Source organism: Myripristis murdjan, chromosome 19 (assembly GCF_902150065.1).
Source record: "Myripristis murdjan chromosome 19, fMyrMur1.1, whole genome shotgun sequence".
NCBI classification, from domain to species: Eukaryota; Metazoa; Chordata; class Actinopteri; order Holocentriformes; family Holocentridae; genus Myripristis; species Myripristis murdjan.
Genome location: NC_043998.1, coordinates 7665813 through 7690808, shown reverse-complemented (window position 1 = coordinate 7690808; position 24996 = coordinate 7665813). Strand labels below are relative to the sequence as shown.

Genomic DNA, 24996 nt, shown 5'->3' with positions numbered 1-24996 from the left:
CACACTCGAGTGTGCCTCTCTGTGTACTCTCCGTGTGTGTGTGTGTGTGTGTGTGTGTGTGTGTGTGCACATATCTCCTCCTGTAGTCTGAAACATGTTGCTTGTTATTATGGAAATCCTGCTGATACTGGTCTTGAATAAAAATTTTGTGCCTTTTTATATCCACAAAACAGAAATATCGCCCTACTCTGTTGTGAAATCCCTTCTCAAACCTCTCGTCTTGCTAACACTATTAAAACATTACTCTATTATTTCTCCAGAAAGCTCAGGCTGACTGACTGTTTCTTAACTTTTTAGTGATTTACTTCTTTGTCTGTTTATTTATCTGTTTATATGTACAGTATTGTCTTATTTCTGGGTTTATAACAAATCAATGCCTGACTGACGGCAGAGTAGTTTGTTAATTAAAAAAAAAAAAAAAAAAGGTTGCAACTTGAGTGACTGGCTAATTTCAGGAAAAAAGCCCACTGTGCTCATCACCCACAATGCAGCTTTGGTGATCAATCACAGTAATTAGTGACACGATGGTTCATGCGCTTTGAGGCTGAAGGTTCAGGCCTCTTTCGAATGAACAAAAGCCTGTCTGCCAATCAGAGACCTAACATCCCTAACATCACGTTATAAGCCTTGGACAAGGCAGAGGATAAAGGATTGAGTTAATCAATTAGTTTCAAAACGTAAGCTACTGCAAATATAATCCTGTATCAGCAGCTACATGCTCAGAGCAGCACCGGGAAGATTCTCAAATTTGACCAAAATGTTCTTTCTATAAATAAATCTCCTCTTAATGATGAACAAGACAATCCCACAAGCTAAATGTCACCCAAAAAATGAAGAAAACAAAGACAAAAAAAAAAAAAAAAACTGGACAAGTGATCACAAGCTTATCAAACCAGTATCAGCTATTTGACTGATCCAAATGGTTTCCTTGGTTACACAAGAGTTTGATCAGTCCTGGAAATGATGCAACCATATACAAATGGCTAGAGGGTGTTATATTGTGCGATAAAAAAAATAATAATAATAAAAAAAAAGATGTGGTATGAACAAGCCAAACACAGTCTAATGCAAATTCTTGCCATTGTTCAAATTTTTAAAGTGTACTCTCTTGCCCTTTGACCGTTTGAATTTTAAAACTGGCTGAGCGTGTAGAAACCACGCAGCCTGTGGCGAGATACATTCAGAATACTTGTGGAAACAAAGTGAAGGACGGAGGCTTTTTCCCATATGTGTGTTTTTCTCTCTCTCTGTCCACCCACCATTCTTTTTGTAGAAGTGAACCTCGGCCTGATACTCCTCTCTGCCCTCCAGGGCCTTCTCCATCTGCTGGGCCACGTGCTCGCTGGTGTCGGCCCCGTACAGGAAGCGGCAGCTGCAGTTCTTCTGCATCACCTCGGTGCGTGCGAAGCCCGTCAGCTCGCAGAAGCCGTCGGAGCAGTAGACGATGGGATAGCCCCGGTGGCCCTGGGCGTTACCCAACAGGAAATTGCTGTCTGTGAGGGTGACATGAAAAGGTAAGGAGGGCTTAATGGCAGTGCAAGTCTAATGGAGAAGCTGTGTCATGGAGGCAGGTTTGGGGTGTATGCTGTTGTAAGAAAGCTGTCTGAGTTGAAGCTGATGTCCACGAGCACAAAGTGAGGTTGATGGGTCACAGCTCCCTGTGGGCCCCAAACCTGACTGAAGCCTGAAACAGTTAATGAAGACACCTCTGAATGGTGTTCGTGTGTCCAAACCTGACTGGAACTTTAATGAGAACCTGACAAATGTAGCTCACACAACCAAAATTCATCAGGACCAGCAAGGCCCCATCAGTCACATTTTAGTTTCAATATGGTGGATTATATTATCCTCGCTCTGTCAGCTGGAATCAAAGCCTGTTTGGTTCTTTGAAGCCGAGCAAAAGCTTTGCAGGTATAGTTGAGTTTAATTAAACATTCCACACAAGACCTTAATTGAAGCACATACACCACTTCAACATGCAATTTCCATTTCCAATCAAAATTCCTATGAAATTCTATTTTAATTAAACAACAGATTTGGATGTAGACAGGCACGTTAGCTGTGCTGTCATCTCAGCACCAAAAAAAAAAAAAAAAAAAAAAAAAAAAAACCCTCTCTGTAATGTCTGATTGTTTCTTGCAGTGTTTTCAGCACCACGGACAGCTCCCCCTCAACACAGAGCCTGCAGAATGGCTTCCCGCTCGTTTTGTTTTGTTTTGGTTATGGCACCAGTCCCCTGTTCTGGGATCACGTCCCAGCAGCCCAAAGCTGCAGCGGCCAGGTGTTCTGTCTGACGCCCACAGGCCATGCTTTCATTCTGAATACCTACATGCAATACATTCATTCTGGCAATGGCTACATTTCAGCCACAAAATTATGCAAGCGTCATTTTCCCTTTTCTCCATGGCTGCTGAATGCCAGTGTAGTCACTGTCATTGTAAAAGTCCTCGTTTCAATGTGAATTTGATAAGCGCTTGTTGCAGTGTAGTCCCATTGTTAGACAGAAATAATTTGTAATTGAAACAGTTCTGCTTTCTATCTGCCAGAAGGCACTATGGTCTCGCAATGAGTCATTTGGGTAGTGTGAGCTCTGCATTACAATGCACTACAAAAGCAATGCCTGCTCAGTTATCCTGTTTAGCATTTAAAAAAAAATAAAGTAGCATGCCCCTCAGTACTAATGCAAGATAGAAATTTAATAAATGGTTTTCACAGGGGGTTAACACTCTTTTTTACTGTTCAGTTGATGGTTAATACACTCCCATCCAGAGGCAGCATGTATTCTAGAAATGGTGAATGAAAGCCCTTTCACATCCTCTCCTCTACTACATATTTAAGTCCATATTTGAGGAACTATGCCAGATAGCTAATCCTTTCAATTCCTTCACCAAGGTCACCAAATAATGCCGAAAAGTAAGTTACATCCTTTCAGTAGCTTAAGTGAAAACATCAGACTCCAGTTTTGTTGACTGTCAGGGAGAAAGACAGCACACAGGCAGACAGACTGGTCTGAATTTTACTGATTCCACAGGGAATGAGCCAGAGGAGCATTAAGCAGCTGCTGCCATGCTTTCCACAATCTAGCACTTTAATTGGCTGCCCTCAACAGAAAGCAGTCCACGGGGGATGTCTTTTCTGAGCAGTGACAACCTTTCACGGGTGCGCAATGAGCGGCAACAAAATCATCATCAGTCAGATCCATCGCAGACAACAACAGTCGATGGAGGTTTTGTACTGTTCCTTGAAGTTGTTCCCCAGACTTCAGCATGGAGAAATACTTCTTTTTTTCCTTGTTCCACAGTCTGCTACATAGCTTTGTGAAAGTGGGTTTCATAAAGTGGGATCGATGACTATCGCCTTTTGTTATTTTTAAAGCTATGAATAGCTGTGAAAACAAACTGCTCCCAAAAGGAGCCCTCAGGCAGTATCGGGCCATTCACATCTTGCATTCAAATCGGCCTAGAAACAATGGCAGAAAAGAGCACGTTAGCCTATCCTATAAAGAAATATGCCCTCTTTTTCATGTTTCATACATCCTTAACACCAAAAGTTAACTCAGTGAGCCAGCAAGTGTTAAAGAGCAACCGCATTCATCTCTGGTTTATGTAATATTTACCTAAGAATAGGCACATCCCTACTAAGCATTCCTAAATCGGTCCCTCAAATAGGTCAAGGGCAGGTGTAGTCATAAATCACTTTGTAAGGATGCATCGACTCCAACGCGTTACCACAAAAAACCTTAAGTATGGAGCTGAGCAAACTGTGCTGCTCCACACTGTGGAATAGTCTATTCACTGAAGTCCCATGCATGATTAAGAATAGTTTTAGTCTGATAACTGCTATGTAAACAGGCAATACAACGCCCACATGGATCCCACTTGGTAAATATTTTATGTGTGTGCGTGTGTGTGTGTGTGTGTGTGTGTGTGTGTGTGATTGTAACAATGTCTCAGTTCTTAGGCATAATCCTCTCAGGGATATTGCTTCGAGTGGCCGCTCCACTGTGCTTCCTTCTTTAATTACACATCTGTGCTGACTAGCTACAGCAGCATCTTGCCTGATGGTGCTGCATGCTAACGCTAACAACAAACTGTGCATCATGGCAATGTTGCAAGGGTCCTCTGGTGAATAAGGCAGCGCGTGAGTGAAAGCCAAAGCCCGGGGGCCGAGGACATTGTCTCATCAACTAATAACCACCCAGCAGCATGTTGATGACTGCTTTAAGATGTAATTACTCCTTGAGGCAACCGCTGTGGCAGCAGAAGTTTGTTTTGAACTTGCAAGAAAAACAGGTCATAGGCTACACTGAGAGTCAGCGGGGGTCACCATTCACTCGGTGTATGTTGCGGCAATCAATCAGTTGTGGATCAAGCAGACAGTTCAAAACAAGATCATTTTCCAGACTGCTTCAGAATGAGGAGACAAACTGCGAGGAGATGAGCACAACAACAACAAAGAAAGACTCTTTCCTTGCCGTTTGACTAAAACATCTGTGGTGTAGTGATTTGAATTCTGTAAACAAGCATCAAAGCTCTTTGAAAACTAAACATCAGGTATAGTGATATGCTCCCCTCCAGCTTTCAAAGAAGCGACAGTGGAGTAAGTCTCATAATAGCTTCAGTCAGCTGTCCAGTGGCATTCTGTCTGCGCGCCTTTGCGCTCGCCTGTTTAGACCCATTCATCAGCTGGCGAACAATCAGCTCCGTAAGGTTCAATCTGCCACTCCTCAGCCCTTCTCCTTTGGTTCCTCTGTCGCTTTTCGACTGAGAAGTGCGCAGGGGCTAAATAAACCCTGCTCTTATCTCTCCCTGCAGCTGCCCTGCGGTTACATTGCCCCACAGGGCGAGAGCTGCCGTCACCGCGAAAACACTGCTGGGAAGGTTGAGTTAGGGAACTGGGGGAAGGGTGGTGGTGGGTGGGTGGGCAGTCGGATACACAGAAGACGCAAATACACGCCTAAGCACACACAAATAAACATATAGACACACAGCAGGAGCAGCACGGTGATGTAACAAGCAGGGAGACAATCCTACAACTGGAAAGTCCAGATTTAAGCTTCTGTGACAGTAAATGCATCCTGCTGAAGTGCAAAAGACACTGCCTCACTGTGCTGTGGCTGACCCTGACCTCTGACCTCTCTGTGGAGCTGGGCACGCAAAAGGAGACCTTCCATAAGGGGATCAATAGACAATCAAACAAAGTGTACAAACACATACGCGGCAAGTTAAACAAATACACAGACATATCCTGTGAAATAAGCAAACCCAGGCATACACACTCAGACCCAACAGCAAACAGAAGCACACACTCACAGTTTGGATAAAGCCATGGCAAACACAGCCTTGAATCGATAAGCTCAGACACAAATAATTCTGCACAATTACATCATTCCTTTGGACAGCAGCAGCAGTGCTGACATTGCTATGAGCCAAATACCAGTAAAGGGTAGTGACTTAACCTGTTCTTACATTTCACTGGTAATGTAGTGTTTTTATATACAAGAGGTATGATTTCTCCAACAAGGAACTGTAGACTGTGAACAAAATGCTATTCAGTATTCATGAACCTTATTCCTACAGCCCCATACGGTCCAATCAATATTTGTGAATGTAAACAACTGTGCCCCAAAGCTAGAAACGAGGCAAAGAGCAAACACCCAAAGCTCTGATGTTGTGAAAATGTGGAACCTCGAGCTGCACAATAGATAATGACTGGGGATTTTGGGGTTTTTACACCCAAATGAGCTTTATTATTCAGCCTAGCAAAATTAAACATCTATTTAGGTTTAGCACCAGTGTGGCGTAGCACAGTGGAAGCAATAAATGTAATAGAAAAATGATGTCTACTTAAACAATTGTCTGAGTTAAAGAGCATTTAATGCACTACAAATAGCAGTCTGGTCGAAGGCTGGTTGTGATGACACATTATGTAAATTGTGACAGTTTTTGACTGGATTTTATTTCTTCCCCTTAAAAAAAGGGTGATAAAATGTGTGCAGGACAGTGGCTCTTGTTTTGATTCACTGAATTTAGGACATTTTTCACTGAATTCAATTAGCAAAGGAACTGTGACCATGTGCTTCTCAAAATGTATTCTCATTAAGTTTTTTTTTTCTGTTTGTTTTGACCTGATTCTTTAAAACTGAGTGTAAATCCAGTGCTGCAAATGTAGCTGAAAATAAGATGTCTAAGCTGAGGGCAGACTACCACCTACAAGGGATGCGAGCTCAGTTTACATGGTGTGTCTGACTAGTTTAACACTTGAAATTAATGTGTTGGACCGCGAGGCAGAGAGAAAGAAGAAACTTGGACAAAGAATTCAACACATCACAAATTTATTTACAAGATGAAAAAAAAAACATTGGCACTTTCAGCTGCAGCAGGTGAAGCTGGCAGGTGGGGGTAAAAAGAGCTCAGCTGCAGAACCTGTAGTGTCACTTGTTTTAAAGGCGCGTCTCTCCAAACAAGAGAGCAGCTGCACTCTTAAAAGTCCTTGATTGGAAGGCATGGCACTGCGAGTTCAAGTGTTTCCTCTCCAGCAGACCATCTTTTCTTAAGCAACAAGGCGCAGTGGCAACATGGCAAATGTCCATGGCAAATGGCGGGACCCTGTCTCCCGGGCAACAGGAAGGAAGCTATTTTGAGCCGCGGGCACTCTGCCACTCTTCAAGGAGCTTGAGCCGTATGGTGGCTTTGAAACTGGCTTGGAAGTGGCGAAACTGGCACACACTTCCAAAGACATGTATCCTGCTGCTCCCAGAAAGTTTTCATCTAGAGCTTTCATTTCGACTGGCCGTCGTTTGGCCATTTGTTCTCAAGTATGTTGGAGAGCGCCGGGGCACTGAGCAACCTGCTGTGTGAAATGGAAATAAAAGGTACACTGTTGTCTTTATAAATGCTGGAAAAGTAAAACTGCTTCTGCAAGCGTGTGGACTCGTTTGCCCAGTCCGGAGCTGTATTGGTGCTGCAGGTTTTTTGTTGTTGAGGCGGACTCTGATGCCACGATATCCAGCATAAAGAAGAACCACCTACCAGCTCTGTGACACCTCAACATGAGTGCTAGATGTTTCATAGCTCATCGCGATGGCATTTCACAGCTTACGTGGGCACTAGAATCTACATCAGACTAATCAAAGAAGAAGGCAGTGATTCAACAGGCAGTAAAGCATAACAATAGAAGAGTGATGAATCTGTAACACCAGCGGGGTTTCCATCGGACTATTTTTATGCAAATTCTGAATTTGCACACAAGACAGCTTGAGTGGAAACACTGGAATTTGGCAAAAAAAAAAAAAAAAAAAAAAAAAAAAAAAACTCTTAAAATTTTTGCAAAAACATTCTTCTGCTTTGGTCAGGGCGATCTTGACGAAGAGAAGATACAATAACAGCTGATGGAAACAGTTTATTAAGACAAAAAGATGTTGTCGTAGTGGCTTTTGGCGTGCGCCTCCACTCTGCTGAATGATAACAAACACAGCAGCGGACAGGGGGGCTCATTTTGTGTGTGTGTGTGTGGATGGACTTTTAATGAGGCCATGTGCTACTGACTGAGAGCTGCTATTACCACTCTTTCCAAAATAAGGTCATCAAATCTCTCCATCTTCAGAAATGTTTGGCTGCCCAACTTTGATTACGTAATGGCATACAGTCATGCGCTTGTAAAAAGACTTCACAGAATAGTCGATGGATATGCATTGATTCGCACTTTATTTTGCTGACTTTTTGAAAACGAGCTTAAAATATGCACAAAATGTGGATGGAAACATAACTGGCATGGCAAAATCAGAAAAAGAGCACTGATGAATACATATTGTCTACAGGCGGGCTATTGTTCTCAGGCTGAATAGGTTTGTGATTCATGTTGTTGTATGAGAAATGGCATTAGATGATGGAAAAGACATTAATAGTGTTTTATTGATCCCTGTACGCAAAGTTTCTTGCCACTTTCTCCACTTCACACAGAGGTCAGAGGTCAGAGGTCAGGGCTCACTAGGACAGCACTCCTGGAGACACTGGATGAATTTTTACTGACATGGAGGATTTAAACCAACCAGCTGAACTGTATGCCATCTCTCTGTGTGTGGATATTCTCACCTCAAATACCCTTTAATGTAACATTTTTTAACCAACAGCCAGTGCTGTGACAGAAGCACCGTGCTCCAACCCGTGCCTTTAAGTTGCCCCCAGCTTGATTTTGTTTTCAAGATCAATTCATTGTTGGGCATGAAAACATTCACTAATCAGCAATGCCTAGTGTGCTCTAATCTCGTGAAAGATCCTTTAAGACCTCATTACCGCGACTGACTCACAAGTGACAAAGCTATAATTACATAACCTACACATCAATCACGCAGTAATGTCACCCACTTTACTATAATGTTTACATCCCACTGCAGCACATTCAAAAACTCAGATCCAGCTTGGAAAACGACTGCGAGACGGCTGCTCACTCAGGCTGCTGCGATTGGCCGAGGAAAGATGGGCTGAATCGACTAGTGAACAAACACAGACGTCCCATGGTATTTGTTTACAACGAGCCACAACCTCCCCTGAGGTGCCACAAGGTACAAAACAAGAGACACAAGCCATGCAGAAATGGCAGTGCTGCCTCATGGCTGCACTGGCTAGTTTACAGCAAACTACTTTTCCAAATGTGGAAAGACAGGGTGCTTTCTGAAGGTCATTTTCCTAATGCTGTCTTACAATAAAATGTGAAAAAGTACCGTCAAGGTTAACAGAGGCTCCCTACATCGCAGTGTCTACCAGCGATAAAGTCATCACAGTCTGCTTCAGTCAGGCAGCTTTGTCATCTCTGTGCTGCAGGTGCACAGGACCAGAAAACAACCTGCTAGCTGATACGGCTTGCTCACACAGGTGATAAAAAATGTTTCAGATATGTTTTCATTCTGGCATAAGTCTGCCCTTAGGCTCGCACAGTGGCTCTCAGTGAATACACATGATAAAAGAGACAGTGTGTGACAATTTAGGAAACAAACATCAAACGGATTGCAGCCAGCTGGCTTTTCCAATTTCAGGTGTGACAATCATCTTGTAATTATCCAAAGAGCTTTATCAAACCAAGCTATTTTGCCACTTGGCAACTACAAACTACTGTTTTTCATGTGTTGCTATACCACAGATGCTGCTGAAGTATGTTTACATCCATGATATAACCACAGCACTAATTTTACTTTGATTATTGCTACATGACCGTGATGTGAAGGTACAGTGAAGCAGATGCCCTACAGGTTACCAGTTTGGCACTAAAGCGAGTTATCTTCAGTGTGTTTGCCATGGTGAATCCATTACGTGGTACTTACGGGTGCCATCGAAGCGAGTGGCGATGGTGTCCAGAAAGGTGTTCTGGGGGGCCAGGAGGCCCTTCATCACAGGCATCTTGACCCAGATCTGGGATGGCCAACAGCTGGCTGAAGGTCACACCATCCCAGAGGCACACTAGGGAGCTTCCAGGGGCTCTTGGGGGGTGCAAGGGACTTTGAGGGTGACAGTCCAGTGCCAGGTGGGGGGACACACATCTAAAAGCAGCCACACTTCTCTATGCAATGCCTCTCCAAATAGTGCACCCTGGGAAGACGAAAATAGTGCAGAGGTTTGGGTGTGGGTAGCCTAAATGGATAGTAGGGCAAATAAATAAAAGGTCAAAATCATCAACAGTTGCTCAGGCAGCGAGGTGGGATCAAGTCCAGCGGATGTTGAGACCCAGAGATTTTCAGAAATTTCAGCCCAGCTGTTGCTTGTCTGTACTCTTCAGCCGGAAAGATCATTCCCACGGCATGGAGGAAGTTATCCTTTGAGTCCATTACGCTTTCCAGTCATCACAGGACTAAAAACCTGCAAGACAAAAAGAAAAAAAAAAAGAAAAAAGAAAAAAAAGGACACTGCACTGTCTGTACAACTCTTGTCCCCCTGGCTCAGTGTTTGTGTCAGGATGCTGCGGCAGAGCAGTTACATCTTTTTAAGCTTTCTCACTACAGCTCGTTCCACTCCTCTCTACTCTCTCCACTCTTTCTCTCTCTCCCTCTCTCTCTCCCTCTCTCTCTCTCTGCCTGCTCCCATCCAGTCCTGTGATATCTCAGCCAATGAGATTCTTGGGTTTCACTCACAGGCATTCTCTATAGAAACCTGTTTTCATCTGGGGGAGGGTTGGGGTGGGGTACAGGGAGAGAGTGAGAGTGAGCGAAGGGGGGAGAAAGGAGGGAGGGACAAAGCTGAGAAAGACAGGAGAAGGGGAGGAGGAGGTGCGGGGGGTGCTTTTGGAGCCGCTGACAGCACGATTACACCCCATAGTGCTACTATCAGCGCATGGCTTTTGTGTGCATGTCTGCAAATCGAGGAAAGATGGATTACCTGTTTGTTGATCAATACAGGCTATTGTATTTGGCTAGAGTGTCTTTTATTATGCTGTATTCTCATAGCAATGGTAATGGGAATCTCATTAAAGGGAGAAAGTGGGGAAAACAAAACATGCACATGCTTTGAATTTTGAAAATATCAGCCTCGTGTAATGGTGTGGTAACAAATAGTACCCTGGATAATCACAGTACAGTTTGTTGCACTAAATGTTTCACACTGTAATCAAACAGATATTGGTAGTTAGACACATTTCACTTATTTATGTTGTAATTTAAGATTAACAAAAAAAAAAAAACTTAAACTCTGATGTGGAGAACGTGCTTCATTCGTAGAATATGTGGTTCAAACTTGTCTCACTCCAGCACTCGCTCAGCCTATCAGGACGAAGCTGTTCCCCATCACCGTCCCACCATGCCTCTGTCCTTGTGAGAGAATTAAAGCTTTGTGATGAAAGCCGCTAAGAGCAGATTTAAAAAAAGATAAGCCAGGAGATGTTTTTCATGAGGAAGCGATGCTAAACACACCAAAGCAACGTCGTGTCTTAATTCACGCTGACCCAAACAAACGGCACAGCTTAGCAGACGGGGAAAGTAGCTCGAGATGAAGCAGGCGCTTTGCAGAAACAGAGAGGATTGTTTTCCTCTAAATAATATTCTCTCTCTCTGTACAAAAAACAATGGCCTTCGATGCAATCACTCGAATTTACAGTAATCACAAGAGGATTGATTAAATCGATCGCCTACAGGGATCAATCACATTGCTGTCATTATTAATATTGTTATTAGTAGTGGTGACAACACAGCAATCAAGCAAAATTGTTAGCTAATGTACAGCAAGAATAATGATAATGAGATGAGGGCAGCTGCAGAGGTGACTTGGCCTTGGCTTTGTAAGTCATTAAATGAGGTTTATAATAAAGCCAGCACAGGTTTAATAAGAACGCGGTTGTGCTTTGAGGACTTTTTAATTATAATCTCACTGTAAGTGTTTGGGGGAGCTCCTAGTGAGGCGGCAGAAGAACACTGAGTTTTTCTTCTGCTGAGCTGATTAGGTTCAGCTGGATGTGCAGGTCGATAAAGATTTTCAGCAAGACGGATCCCACTTTTGCGGAATGGAAGAACTGTCTTTTGACAGTGTGATTCATGTATGGCTCGAAGTAGAGGAAGGAACCAACAATAGCCGAGGTTTGTGGAGAAACACACAGAAGCCAGACGAAAAGCCAGAGATCTTATTATGAGAACACATCTCAAGCCTTTTGACATCTTTTACCACCCTTAAATGCTTTGAAATGGACTCCTTCACTGTCTATATCTGCTTACTCCTTAAAACGTAAACTTAATACTAGATGATGATATGTATTTTTCAATAACCAGATAGTCTTTTTAATTAATAATTAATTTTTAAGGGTTGCCCTGGAGTCTCAGCTGGCTAAGGAGCACACCATGTGCCTACGACGCCCTGGGTTGAATCTGGATTTTTTTCTGTCTGTTTTCATCCATCAAAACCAGCAATACCAGAATAAGGATCTCTAAACCTACATACATTCAGACATATATGTATAATTCCCCTGAGCCTTAGGTCTAACATTGTGCTTATTGAAAGATGAGCCAAAAAAGAATGAGAAAAGAAGCGGAGTGGAGTATATGTGAGAGTTCCTCATGGGGGCGATGGATCACGTTGGAACAGTTAAGCAGACTCAGCGGCAGAGTGGGCGGCTCCTTAAGCAGAAAAGGGACGTTTGCGAGCTTCGGTATAAGTAGTAACTTTGGTCTTGTGTGCTTGATGCCCCAGGCAGCGATATCTTCGTTTGAAGCGCTGATCCCTGAGGTGACCAAAGGCGAGGAGGTGGCAAAAGGATACAGCTTTTGTTTCATAAATATCTCTTAAGATCAGCTCAGAAAAAAAAAATAAGATGGAGCATGAATGCTTATCATCTTGTGGGTGCAAAATAAGACAAGTAGTGAGAACAATGAGGTCTTCAGGTGTTGGCTCTGCAATAAGTTCTTTCTTGGCTCGATATCCCTCTGTGTGTCTGAGAGCAGGACACGAAGGCACTTTATGGGCTCATCATTAAGCATACCGCAAAGTTAGAAATGGTTGGTGAGAAAATACCATCCACAAGACAGCCGAGGTGAGCTACATTTGCAGGAAGAGGGAAATAAAACAGAACAAATGAAAGTAAAGGACTATCTAGTAGACTGTGAAGAGAGTATTGTTCTCCCTCCCGGATCCTATTCAAGCCCTGGCGGCCCTTCACTGCCATCAATTTTTAATGGGCTCTCATTGTAATTCCTCCTTGTAGTTGATCCATCTCTGCTTATCACTAATAAAGAGGCCAATCCATTAAACATGCTCACTGTCTACTCCCCAGTCTGATACCACACGGTGACGTACAGCAGACCAGGTGTAATTATCCCACCTGTCCTTCCCACAATTCATCTCTCTGCCGCTAATGTTGGAGTTTACCCTGATAAAGTGATATGTGATTATTTCAGATTAATGTTAAAGGGAGCTGCAATAACTCCTCTAAGGCACCAGATGCCGAATAAGCCATGAAGCTGAGTTGTTTTTGTGAGCTCTGAAGGAATTTGGGAGGAAATTTGAGGAAGTTCCGGCTGGTTTAAACCCTGAAAACACAAGGCTGATCAACTGTCAGTGACACTGAAAAACCGAACTATGTAATATCTCTGGTTTCAATGAAAATCCACAGCCTGGAGTTGAAAAGAAGTTACTAATCCTGATTTAAACCTGGAGTGGCGATAGATAAGCTGTGCACCAAGCATCGTTCACTCAACATGCGACATTACTGGGATCCGTTGCCCGGCTCTCAGCTGGATACATCCTCTTTTCCTCAGCAAAGCCATTGAGAAATCCATCCACCATTCTTAAATCTCTGCTATTTACATTGAATAAACCGGCGACGGGGACAGCTGTGCTCACTAGCTCTCTGTGATGGATGTGTAAATCCTCAAAGCACATGAGGATCACAAACAGAGGAAGACACAGAAATAGACTCTATCTCAGAAAACCCACACAGGAAGAAATCAATCAATATCCATGCTGAATGAAAAAAGAAATGTGAAAAGAAAGAAATAGAAAAACAACAACAACATAAGAGGCGTTTTTGGTGAATTAAGTTAAGATATTGTCATGAAAAGCATATTTTTCATGATAAGAAATTAACATATTTTTCTCCATCCTTTAAAAAACGGCTGTAGCAGACTGTATGTTTCTGTTGAACACTGATATGGCTTTAGCTGACAATTCTGGTTATCTCTGCTGACTTGGAAAGATCATAAAGCCCAGAAAAACAAAACCCTATAGTGACTGGTTAAAGAAGCAGGAAATACATCATCTTCATCGAGCATCATTAGAGGAAGATGATGGTTTGCATGTCTTCATGGTTCAAACATTGCTGTTTTTTTTTTTAAAGTTTCAGTAACAGCTAAGCACATGGAAAGCTATTAAGGGTTGGCACAACATCAGCAGGACGGATGCCTGCTCCTGGCTGCCCTGTTTAATCACCAGCTCATCAATAGCCCTCGGCTGCTGTAACCTTTAATACGCTGGGGATCTTGAAGGAAGTGCGAGACTAATTCACATCCTCAGTTATCTACAAGTGGAAATGATTTTTTAAGTTTCAGGTAAGAAAGTGCCATTTCAGCTCCTGGAAGTCATCACCGAACCACCAACTTGTGGAAGGTTATCTGGTGTGCACGCTTCAATGAGGTAAATTTAGCTCTTTTAATTCCTCTCCTGTTTGGGTCTAATCACACTATGAAGCCAAAATAAAGCGAGCGCAGAGTCAAATCTCTGCTGAAATGGGACATTGCTAAAAATATTAGCCCACTTTGTGAACGGAGAGACCTGGCAGGAGAGAAGGATGCCATGCAACAATACACCAGTCTAATGGATGTGCAGAGAGGGCCAACTCTGCTCAGCGCTTATTCAGCTGGTTCCTTTTTTCCCCCCGTCTTCCATATGAGCCTATGACCAAGAATATAATATGGGGTAGCATAAAATGTCTCCTATAAAATATTGATGCTGCCATTTCTAAATATTTAAGTTTCCTCCAAAACTATTTCACCCTGAGGTAAAGATGGATTAGATTGCTGTGCTGTAGCTAAAAATGGCCTCTTCACTGCCTTTAAACCTCAGGACACTGTAACACTGACACCTGCCTCTGGTTTCTTGTGCTTAAAGTGACACATAATGCTAATACTTAAGCTCCAGGACCATGACAGTTACGCCGTTCACCAAGAATCAGCTCTTTCAGTTTAGAAAAGGGAAGGACACCATTCAGTGATGAGATGAAAACTAGTATACTTACGTAGAACCCACCAGCAGTGACCGTTAGATGTGTTGCATATTGGACTAGCACCCTCCAGTGGTCACTGATAAGATCCTGGCATGGGTATAGTGCAATGAAAAGAAAGGCCAAAAAAAAAAAAAAAAGACAGAGACAGGTCAGTCAAATGTTAAAACATGGTTTGCTTGCTTTCTGCTCTACCTTTTGGAGGCAATATTTGACACCACTTACACTGTAGTGTAGGTGCACAGGGTTTAAGATGAGCAAAAACTAGCAGCCAAGGTCATTAGAGGACACTGAGCATGCACAACAACGCCGGCACCATCAGGGAGGCCTGGACACTGCTCACACACTGATTTGTTGTAATTCACCATGACATTTAACTGATAACCTGCAGCAAGGGTTTTCAAACTTTTGTTTAAAAAAGCGCCAAAGATGACTTTCATTAAGCTGCAGACCCCCATTTTAAATAATTTTGCCTAATAAGGAAATATATTTGGGTTTATGTTAAGCATTAAATTGTCTAGTTGTCATGGTTGAAATAAATTACAGTGAAATTAAACCTCCAGTCATTTATCAAATCCCTAAAAATAATCTCTGTCCATCAGTATTACATATTTATAAGATTTTTTCCATGTAAAAAAAAATCCCTTAGTGCCTTAAATGTAACTCTAAATGTTTCCCTCATTAAATATGTGCAGATCTATGAATATGCGAATAGTCGCCACCCTCTCCCCCTGCCCCGCTCGCACACCGGCTTCTATCCAGAGCTCTCGTCACATGACGCTCACACAATATAAAAATAAGAAAAACACATTTTTGAGTGGAGCGGGACTTTAGACTATACTTCATTTTGCTGAGGACCCCTTGGAAGGCCCTCAAGGACCCCTGGGAGTCCTGGTGCCCCACTTTGAAAACCACTGGCCAACAGCACCTGAGAAATGTCATGAGAGAGCAAGAGGGAGGAACTACAAAGAGTTGACTGGTTATGTAGAGAGAGGGATATTAATTAGATATTTCATCTTTGATCCCTCTTTCTGCAAACCACGATATACAACTACATTTGAACGTTTGGCTTGACTTTAAAGCCTCTCCAGGGGACCTTCCATGTTGCCAGCGATGAGAAGTAGCTGTTTGAAAACTTTGAACATCAAAACCTCGAAACATGAAACATAGCATTATGAAAACTGCAAACAAGCACGCTCAGTGCTCACCAGTCCGGCTGGTCTGTGATCTCTGGACACCGAGAGACGCTGAAGGCAGCAGATCGCATGTCGGTCGGTCCAGTTCCTCTCCGGGCGCAGAGCTGGCTCACTGCACTTTAGGAGAAGCTCGTCTTTGGCTCTTAAGTTTTGATTAGTCTGTTCTGTGGGTGGGAGAGCGTCCATACCCAACACCAGAATTTCATTTGCGTAAAGAGTAAATTTAGAGCGCCTCAATTACGGCAACGGCAGACTATTTTGTCTTTGTGATTTAGGCTGATATGATGGGCGTGTTCTCATGCAAAAATCTGGCCGAGCGTAGCTTTAAGCTTAACAGGTGTCTGCACTTAAAATACAGTGGAGAGTGAGTGGGTTGTGATGGTGCAGAGCATGATTCACTAACACCAGATGGTATCTAATGACGATATAATACATTCACAGCACAGTTTGCCATTCAGCCTGTCCTGACTCAAAATATTGGTATATGCTACTGAACAAAAACACGCCGATGCCAACCTTTTACAAGCTTTGCCAGGATAGTGAAGACTGTACTCTGGATATTTGACGGAAACTGGTCAAGGAGTTTGTTTCAGGCTGTGTGAGCCTTTCAAAAAAAATATATATATCATTGATAATGCAAATACAGAAAAATGAAAGCAAATTTTCATCAGTCCCCTGTAGCTGAATCATTTGTTCATGGTCTGAAAAACTATTACTGTAATAGAAATAAGTATGGCCTGATAGTATAATTATAATAAATTGAAGGTTTTATGTGACCATCACTAATCTAGATGGCTGGAGTGAAAGCACAGTTTTGCACATATTATTTGTTATAACAGCATAATTTACGGTTTTTATTGTCAAAAATCATCAGTTTCATGACTTTCTGTATTTAGGTGTCCACAAGCACAATTCATGAATCTTTTAGTCATGAGCAGTTTGAAAAAAATTGGAGATACTCTGCATGTATCCCATTACTTTCGGTCAGCGCTCGCCACAGACAGAGTCACTGGAATTTCAGTCACATTTCCCACGATGCCTTTCATCAGGCTTTCAGGAAACAGTTTTTCCCAAGAGGAAATCGGCGTACTCTTTCCTGCGCAGCACACGGTGCATTTTGAAGGTGTTGGGCGACGTGTTGGAGAAGGCCATCATCTGCTTACGGAGTTCCTTGAAGGCACCCTCGGCCACCAGCTGCACCCTCATTGGTCCGATGCTGCCTTTGATACGGAAGGACTTGTAGACGGCCGAGTCCTGCTGGAGGCAAACGTCCAACTGGAGGCAAGGAGGGGAGAGAGCACACCAAAAGAATGACTAGAGAGCTTTTTTTTTTTTTTTTTTTTAACATTAAATGGCTTCAAATCATAAAAGACACAAAACATGATCTAACAACAAAAAATACATACATATTGTATGTTGGTGTTGCTTGTTAGGTTCCTCTCACCTTGTATCGCTGCTCCTCTGTGAGGTTCCTCACTCCCTTCAGCTCCACAAACACCTGGTAATGAGGATCGGAGCCGCCTATCGAATCTCCTGCAATATCATGGTGAATTAATGATGCTTATGGTCCGAAATGTTCCCTACCAGTCATTCAGATATGAGTCACACTGAATCCAAATGAAAATACTTTCTCGCTCAGCACCGCGAGCTCAATCTGTGACAGACAAGGTTTCCAAATTGGGCTATGACTCACGGCTGTTAGCTGTCTGTCTTTCACAAATTAAGGCAGAGAGCTTACCCAGGATGCCACTCTCGGCACAGCAGTAGTCGACCAGGTGAGCTCCGGGCCACTGGGCAACGGCGTTCTTCAGAGCCCCCAGGAACAACTTCTCAGAGACTTTCTCCCCTCGGACGTTCAGCATTTGACCTCGCCTGGCGGGAGACAGAGGGAGAGGCAGAGCTGGTTTGACTCACAGGATCAGTCAGGAAAGCACATGGAGATACCATGACTGGCACACACATCTGTGTCAGACTGTACCTGTACTGAAACTCTACAACTGGACACTGGTTATGGAAGCCAACTACTTTCACAATGTCTCCAATTCGGTATCTGTAACACAAAAAAACGTTGGTGTCATTAAGGGAATTTTCCAGTGCAAGTCATGATCATGAAGCACCTGGAGACTGACAGGTTGTTACGTCTGCTGTGAAATCCTTTCTGGTTAAAAACCCTGCAGGTTTTTAACCAGAAACACCTCTTATATTTAGATTTCTGACATTCCCCCTCCAAGTCTTGCTTTGCAATCCCAAAATGTTGAGCCTCATTGCTGCTATTAAAGAATACAGTGTGAAAAATTTGTCTGGGATGGTAAAATTGGAACCGGAGATGGCCAAAATAACAGTCTTTAGTGGAACACGCTGTGAACAATGTGAGTGAAGCCAGGTAGAGTCAGCACTCTCACAGATATGGACCATATATTTGGCATATGAGCCATTCCCAGCCAAAAGCATCATTAGATCCTGGCTGGACATGAGTTCAACCTGAAGAGTCCTGAGGCGTTGGTGATGACCAGCTCGTAGTTTTGTCCCTCCTCCACCTCTCCCATGAGCAGAGTGTGTGGCTGCTCCTCATCCAGGCTGCCTTCGGGCAGGAACTCACAGAACATGGAGCGTGGACACAGCAGGTAGCGTCTGGACGGCTCCTCAGGCCACAGGTTCACCCCAATCAGACCTGCAGGGGCCCACAGAAACAGCTCAGTATCACCTGCAGTTGAGAGTCTGGCTTGAAAGTGCACTAATACTGTGTGAGCGAGGATTCTAACTAGAGCAGAACAATATGATACTATATATATATATATATATATATATATATATATATATATACATATATATATATATACATATATACATATATATATATATATATATATATATATATATACACACACATATATCTGTGTGTGTGTGTGTGTGTGTGTGTGTGTGTATTGTGACTGCAATATGATTCACAATTTTACTGGGGATGATCATTTTTGCATTCTAATTTGCATCTTCACTGAAAAAGCTATTAAAATGATGATGTGTGATTCTTGCTGGGATCTGTACCAAAAAAACATGTTTTCTGACATCTGGAGAATATCATTTGTAGGCCAGGGAATCTCTGCAGCATCGTAATACATTAATAACAGCAATGTTTTGCTACACATTTGACCAAATCATTTATCAAAAAATTACAGCTCCTGCAATTTGGATACTGCACTTGGCTGTATTGCAATTTCAATAATATTTTGATTCATTATTCAGACAAAAACTCTATCCCTTTTTCTTTCTGCGAGATTGTAATCCCCCCAACATGCATGTGTTTGATTTCACTTCTCATTAAGACTTGATATGCCTGTTTTTACCTCAGAGATCACTCCTCTTGCTCCCTTACCTACTTTTATCTGCTCTTGCCTAAAACCACAGTCTTAACCCCAATTAAAATAAAGGATCCTTATGGGGCTGAGCGCTTTATTCACAACAGTTACCAACCACTGTTCTGTTAAGTACAGACTAACTCCCCAGTACAGGTCTAGCATTGGCTTATGAGCAAATGTCCTGTGGGTTTCAGAGTACAGTAGTGTGTACTGATCAACACAAACTCCTTCAGAGGCTCACATGGAGGGCTCAGCAAAATAAGGAATGTTATGACTTCAATTTGATTCAATGGCTGGAAGTGACCACAGTTAGAGAACATGTGAACATAGAGTGATTATACTACGTCATACTGTCCCATCCACACCCACATTACTGTCTCTGTACGATGTTTTTTGAGCATATTGTTTCTGTTCTTGTTTCTGACAGTTGAATGATCTCAATAAAAGAGATGAATCAACATATTTCTTGACAAACAGCGGCAGAAAACGACAGCAGCATTGCTGTCTTACAAAGGAAGCAGTTGTGCCTCCATATTTACATAAGTCTACTAGTTTTTTCAGCACACTGTTTTTCTGCTAAGAGTTTGGTGCATTCAATTTGCTGTTGTTTTGTTAATAACTCAGACCTACTCCCCCCTCATTTTCCTCATGTTGTTACTATTTGTTAGTAGGAAAATCCAATCAAAAGCTGAATAAACCAATGCTGATGTTGCCAGGTGCAGGTTCCCACCTTCAGTAGCAGCATAGAAAGGAGAGTAGAAGGGAACTCCCTGGCAGTAGTTCTCCCTCAGCATTTCCCCATAGATCTGATTGGAGCCAGAGTCCACCGCCAGCACCAGGTGGAGTTCGGGCCACAGGCGCTTGGCGATGCCCCTGAACCCTTCCTGGAAGTGGGCCCGCAGCTGTGCAGCCCTCCCTGGGTCTGGCTTCATCACAGCCTCCAGGCTGGCCCTCACCTTGGGCTCCAGAGCCAGAGCACTGCTGATCTTTCCCTGTTCAATATCTTCCACAAGCTCCTGCCAGCGCTCCTGAGAGAGAGAGAGAGAGAGAGAGAGAGAGAGAGAGAGAGAGAGAGAGAGAGAGAGAGAGAGAGAGAGAGAGAGACCATCAGACAGAGTAGAGGGTGACATGGGAGTGCATGTTCACTCCTGTCCCATCATCCCACTCCCACAAAAATACTTCATGAGTAAAAAAAACCCTTCCACATATTTGATAAAAGCACAACCTAAACAAACCTTCAAGCAAGCAGGAAAAAAGTAATTATGAGTTTTTCATGGCATCTAGCCGGGGCTTATATTCTAATTAAAAGTAAGGCTAGGTTGTACCTGTAAGGCACTGAAGGCATAAAACACAGTGGAGGCAAAGTTGGACTCGAGTGTTCCCACACTGGGATCTTTCAGAGCGAAAAGCAGATGCAGGTACAGCGTGTCCTTCTCACTGGGAACCTGCAGGGAGAGGAGACCTCAAACTCAACTGGAGATAATTCAGAAATCGAAAAAATAAGATAAGTTATAAGTTATACGAGTGACATGAACAAGAATCACCTTGCTGATCGTACCTCGAAGGCGGGTGCTGGGGTGGTGTAGAGGTTGAGCATGTGGCGGGAGGAGGCTGGCGTTGAGGAGTTTGGTCCAATGGGAATGCCAGCCTCTGACTGGCGAAACGTGGGTGTGTAGAAGAACTTGGTGGTGCGCTGGAGACTCTCAGTGGCAGGGAAGGCCCGCCGCATGGCATCCAAACACACAGACACCCCCTGTGAGAGAACAGACACACGCATGAACACCTCTGCATTGCAAAAACATGCAACTTAACAAGTCATATTGTCTCGTATTCAGTCCTCAAATGTTATTTTGAAGTCACAACAGCTGCTTTCTAAATGTGGTTGCAGTCCAGCCATTTACTATGTTTTCACCTGGTCTTATTCTTAAAATGTGGAAAAATCTGCCAGTGGAATGAGATAATACCATTTATTTTCAATGCAGTTTCTGGAAGCTTTCTGAGAACAAGTATAAATATGTTGAGACAAGTCAGAATGAGCCGCATAAAATGACACTTTATTCAAGAAAAAGTCTAATCATCAGCCACTGGGAGGCTCTCCTGTAGCAGCCAAGATGAGGCACTGTGCTCAAGGGCATCCCATAAGAAGCTGAGGAGCATAATGTGTTCACTTTCTCTGCCCAAACTTTGCTATCTGGTCAAGTCAAACTGCCATCCAAACACTCACACACCCATGTTTCAATCCTTCATGATACAAACAGGTGGCTAACGCATCAGTATTCACCTGCAGGAAGAACTCAGTGTTGGTGTCTTTGGTGCTGAGCAGCATGGCGCTTGCCCCCGACGTCCCAGATGTCATGGCCAAGATCAGAGGCTTCTCAGCAATGATCACCTTCTCCTCTCCCACTGCGATGCGTCTGATGAGCTCACGGTAGTGCTCATACGTGGTAACGGGGTGACGCGCCCGGAAAACATCACTGTCTGAAACAATATCAGCGTCCAGAGTCCTGAGTCTGACAATCACAGTATCAAATCACATCCTCAAATACATTTTCTCGTTTTACATAAACTGTGTGTGTCATTCAGGGTTAGGGTTAGTGGATTAAGTATCTTTCCTCCTATTGTTAACATCTATAGTTACCAGTTTCAAGCAGATACCATTGAATTTTATATGTTACATTATACACTCAGTGGCCACTTTATTATGTCCACCTGCACAATCTAATCCAGTCCAATCCAACTGTTCTGCCATAAAATTCACTTTTCTGATGCCTATAATGCTCAGGTTTTCTTTTTGTCACAGTAATAGAGGTGTTCATTCACTTCTATGTTTGGCACTGAGCTCATAGTTAGTACTGCTGTTGTACTGCACTGCATTTTTTTGAGAGGTATTTCCACTATTCTGTCCCCCACAAGTTTATAAAAAGGGAGGACAAAAAATTAGAAACACCTCTCAATATAATGTAGTGCAACTCAACATGATAAACTTTGTTAAAAGGTAGAATTTATGGCAGAGCTGCTGCACTGAACTGCATTAGACTGTGCAAGTGGACCTGATTAAGTGGCCACTGAGTGTATATTACATATTATGCCCTGATCTCCTGATTTTTTTTTTTTATTACACTGAATAGGGAAAGGGTTACTACTGAATTGCTGCCCTCATATTTAGTTTTTTAAAAAATGGTGAAACTGTACATTATATTTAATGAATAATACAGTTGTGTCACACAGAATAATATCAAAGACTACCATAAGATCTCTATAGACTCACCATTGAGTACTACAACCACACTATAAGACCCTCTAGGAATATTAAGCTAATTTTTCCTACTCAGTGTAGTGGGGTGTGACTATAGGAGCACGTCCCTATACGTAACGTTACATCACGGGCTGTTAGGGGTCAAACCAAGGCTGCTTTAAAAAACACGAGCTCAATTTGACTGCAAAAGACTGAAGCTTAGGAAAACCGAGGCACGTGAGAAAATGTTTAAATCGCTCTTTTCCCCTCTTACCTTTAATTGAACTGAAATCATACTGCCTCCCGTAACATGTGTCGGCGTTTTTACGCAAGCGCCTCAGCAGAGTCTCCTCCTGCGCCTGCTTCACGTTGAGCGTGTCGGCTTCAAGTTTGCCTCTCTGCCGTCTGCCCAGCCAGCCGACAAGCTTCACCGCAAAATACTGGCTCAGCAGACTGCTCAGTGTCCGCTTTTCTCCTTTCAACTTGGAGTTTATGTCCCTCCAGATGAGAGCCATGCCGGCCACGGAAAACACACCGAGGGCAGCGGAGAGAGGCGGCGGCATCCCTGTTGACAGAGAGCCTGTTACACAAGGAGACACACGGTTCAGCCAGCAGGGGGCGCTGTTGGACAACACTTCACATTTACCCGTATCACTGTAATCAGACTTTTTAAGCAGGGTATCACTTTGCCTCTTAAATCGGGTGAAGGTGTTGCTTTGGTCGTGATAAAGGTACTTCTGTCAACCTTTCAGTGCACCTACCCTGTTTTTGTCCAGTGATGGCAATAGCGATGGATAACACTGCAATGCCCAGCGACAATGCAACCCGAACCCAAGAGGAAGTCATCTTTAACAAGAGGAAACCTTTTATATTTCAAAACGTAAGCTTTAAAGTAACTATTTAAAAGGTATTAAAAAAGTTTAGGCTACATTGGAGCAGCAACGGAGGACTGTTAAGTTTCACTTGCGATGGATATTGGAGGCTGTTTTACTTCCGTGTTCGCGAGGCAGCCGGCCACGCTGATTGGCTGAGAACACGGGTGACGTCGCTGTGTGTGACCACGAACTGACTCAGACATAAACAACTTTTATCCTAATAATCTAGAAACCCACTACAATTTCAAAGTAGTCACTGCTTTATTAAACAAAACAGAAGGCAGGAATTTGTAGACGAAATCAGTCAAATACAGTAACATGTTCAAAACTTTGAAATAATCAAACACACTTTTCACTGTTTATGATTATTTATGAAAAAGAGCCGCTGTTCTGTCGTGCTTTGCACCAACTTCCCAGGCAGCTCAAAAGGCAAATACCATGACAATACGGATACACAACACCAGCACTTCTGTTATTTTCCTTTATCTCGACTACATTACGAGACAAAAAACATTGATGTGAACTCAGAAATGCAGACATGCTGTGAAAAATGCGTGACTTGGGTTGATGTCAGGGGAGATAGGAGGAGAGAACAGCACAAACTATGACACCAAGGTTTGACAACAGTTTCCTCTCCGCTTCCTCTGTGTGCAACCTCCCTCACCTCTCCCTCTTTAATCTGTCTCTTCCTCCTTTCTTCCTCGCCCCACCTCTCTATCCCCTGGTTAGGCATAGTTAGCATTGAAAAAACAAACTCTTTCAAGTTTTTCACTGTTCTCTCATGCCCACGACCAGTACCAGTGGCTCTCTATGGTATTATTTTAGACATGTGGTGCCACAAAGCACCAACAAGTGGCCCTCCAATCTGTCCTTCTCAGCTCTGTGGCTGCTTCAGGAAAAAAATTAGGTGCTGTTGAGCCAAGAGTACGCTGGTTTAAATCCCCCTGGTGGTTCTCCCGGGTAGTCCCCTGAGTCTTTTACTGTGAGAGTGAGCAGTGAACATCAGTATGGAAGATCCCTGTGAAACACAACAGAGCAACAAATTAGTAATTACAGCTTTGGCAATGTCAAGACACCATAAACCTGACTATTTAAATCATTAACAGGCACTGTGCACTCAATTATGGAAGTCTCCATGCCTCTCATGCAAGTTTTCCCACTTTTGGACGATTGTCCTACTGAAACAATTTTTGTGCAGAAATATGTATGGACATACATATGCACACACACAGTCTTCAGGGCTCGAGATTAACACCTGCCTAATGTGGACAGAATTCAGCTATCCAGGTGGCATTTTCATTTAACAAAATAAATGAATAAATACATAAATCAGTGTAGTTTACAAAAGGCACCATAACTATTTACATTAATTTCATTGTGATACAACATGGTACTTCTAATCCCATGATCACTGCCTGCACACTGTCTGAAATTATTTAATTCAGGCATCCAAATAATCTCAACACACAGTACAGTGTGTGTGAATTTGGTCAAAGGTGTTTTTTTTAATTATTTTTTTTATTTTTACCTGCCCTGGATGTGGGGTGTGGTGAGGGTCCCATGTGACTGAAAGGTGCCAGCTTGGTGATGCCACTGCAGGACCCAGGTGGTGTAATGCTTCTCCAGCTTCATCTCCCTGCTGCATG

At 43.1% G+C, this 24996-nt stretch overlaps 2 protein-coding genes across 3 annotated transcripts in view; both read right to left on the bottom strand.

Annotated features, from left to right (window-relative positions):
* The window catches only part of kcnh4b (potassium voltage-gated channel, subfamily H (eag-related), member 4b), a 48423-nt gene extending 39011 nt beyond the window's left edge, over nucleotides 1-9412 (bottom strand). Inside the window, exons 1-2 of the mRNA XM_030077767.1 lie at nucleotides 9320-9412; nucleotides 1260-1493 (exon numbers count right to left, since the gene is read on the bottom strand). Coding sequence (XP_029933627.1) covers nucleotides 1260-1493; nucleotides 9320-9395 — 310 coding nt within the window. The 5' untranslated portion in view covers nucleotides 9396-9412. The remainder of the gene's footprint in view (nucleotides 1-1259; nucleotides 1494-9319) is intronic.
* Nucleotides 9413-16724: 7312 nt separating this feature from the next.
* On the bottom strand, nucleotides 16725-23508 carry ghdc (GH3 domain containing). Of its 2 annotated transcripts, none has more exons than XM_030078464.1 (11): nucleotides 23237-23508; nucleotides 22750-23055; nucleotides 21522-21718; nucleotides 20799-20993; nucleotides 20566-20685; nucleotides 19971-20268; nucleotides 18366-18555; nucleotides 17863-17934; nucleotides 17623-17756; nucleotides 17329-17417; nucleotides 16725-17159 (listed from the first exon to the last, which is right to left on the bottom strand). In XM_030078464.1, the coding sequence occupies exons 1-11, from the start codon at nucleotides 23319-23321 to the stop codon at nucleotides 16938-16940; spliced, it is 1908 nt and encodes a 635-aa protein (XP_029934324.1). In that variant the 5' UTR covers nucleotides 23322-23508; the 3' UTR covers nucleotides 16725-16937. The 2 variants fall into 2 exon arrangements, with proteins under 2 accessions (XP_029934324.1, XP_029934325.1); XM_030078465.1 differs by having other exon boundaries at nucleotides 22750-23040.
* Nucleotides 23509-24996: the final 1488 nt, after the last annotated feature.

Bases quoted from the DNA above. Each gene is read 5' to 3' on its own strand.
- ghdc (XM_030078464.1), bottom strand. From the start codon at position 23,321: ATGACTTCCTCTTGGGTTCGGGTTGCATTGTCGCTGGGCATTGCAGTG. The intron at 23,056-23,236 runs GTAGGTGCACTG...CTTGTGTAACAG, and splicing joins CATCACTGGACAAAAACAGG to GCTCTCTGTCAACAGGGATG. The intron at 20,269-20,565 runs GTACAACCTAGC...TCTCTCTCTCAG, and splicing joins ATGCCTTCAGTGCCTTACAG to GAGCGCTGGCAGGAGCTTGT.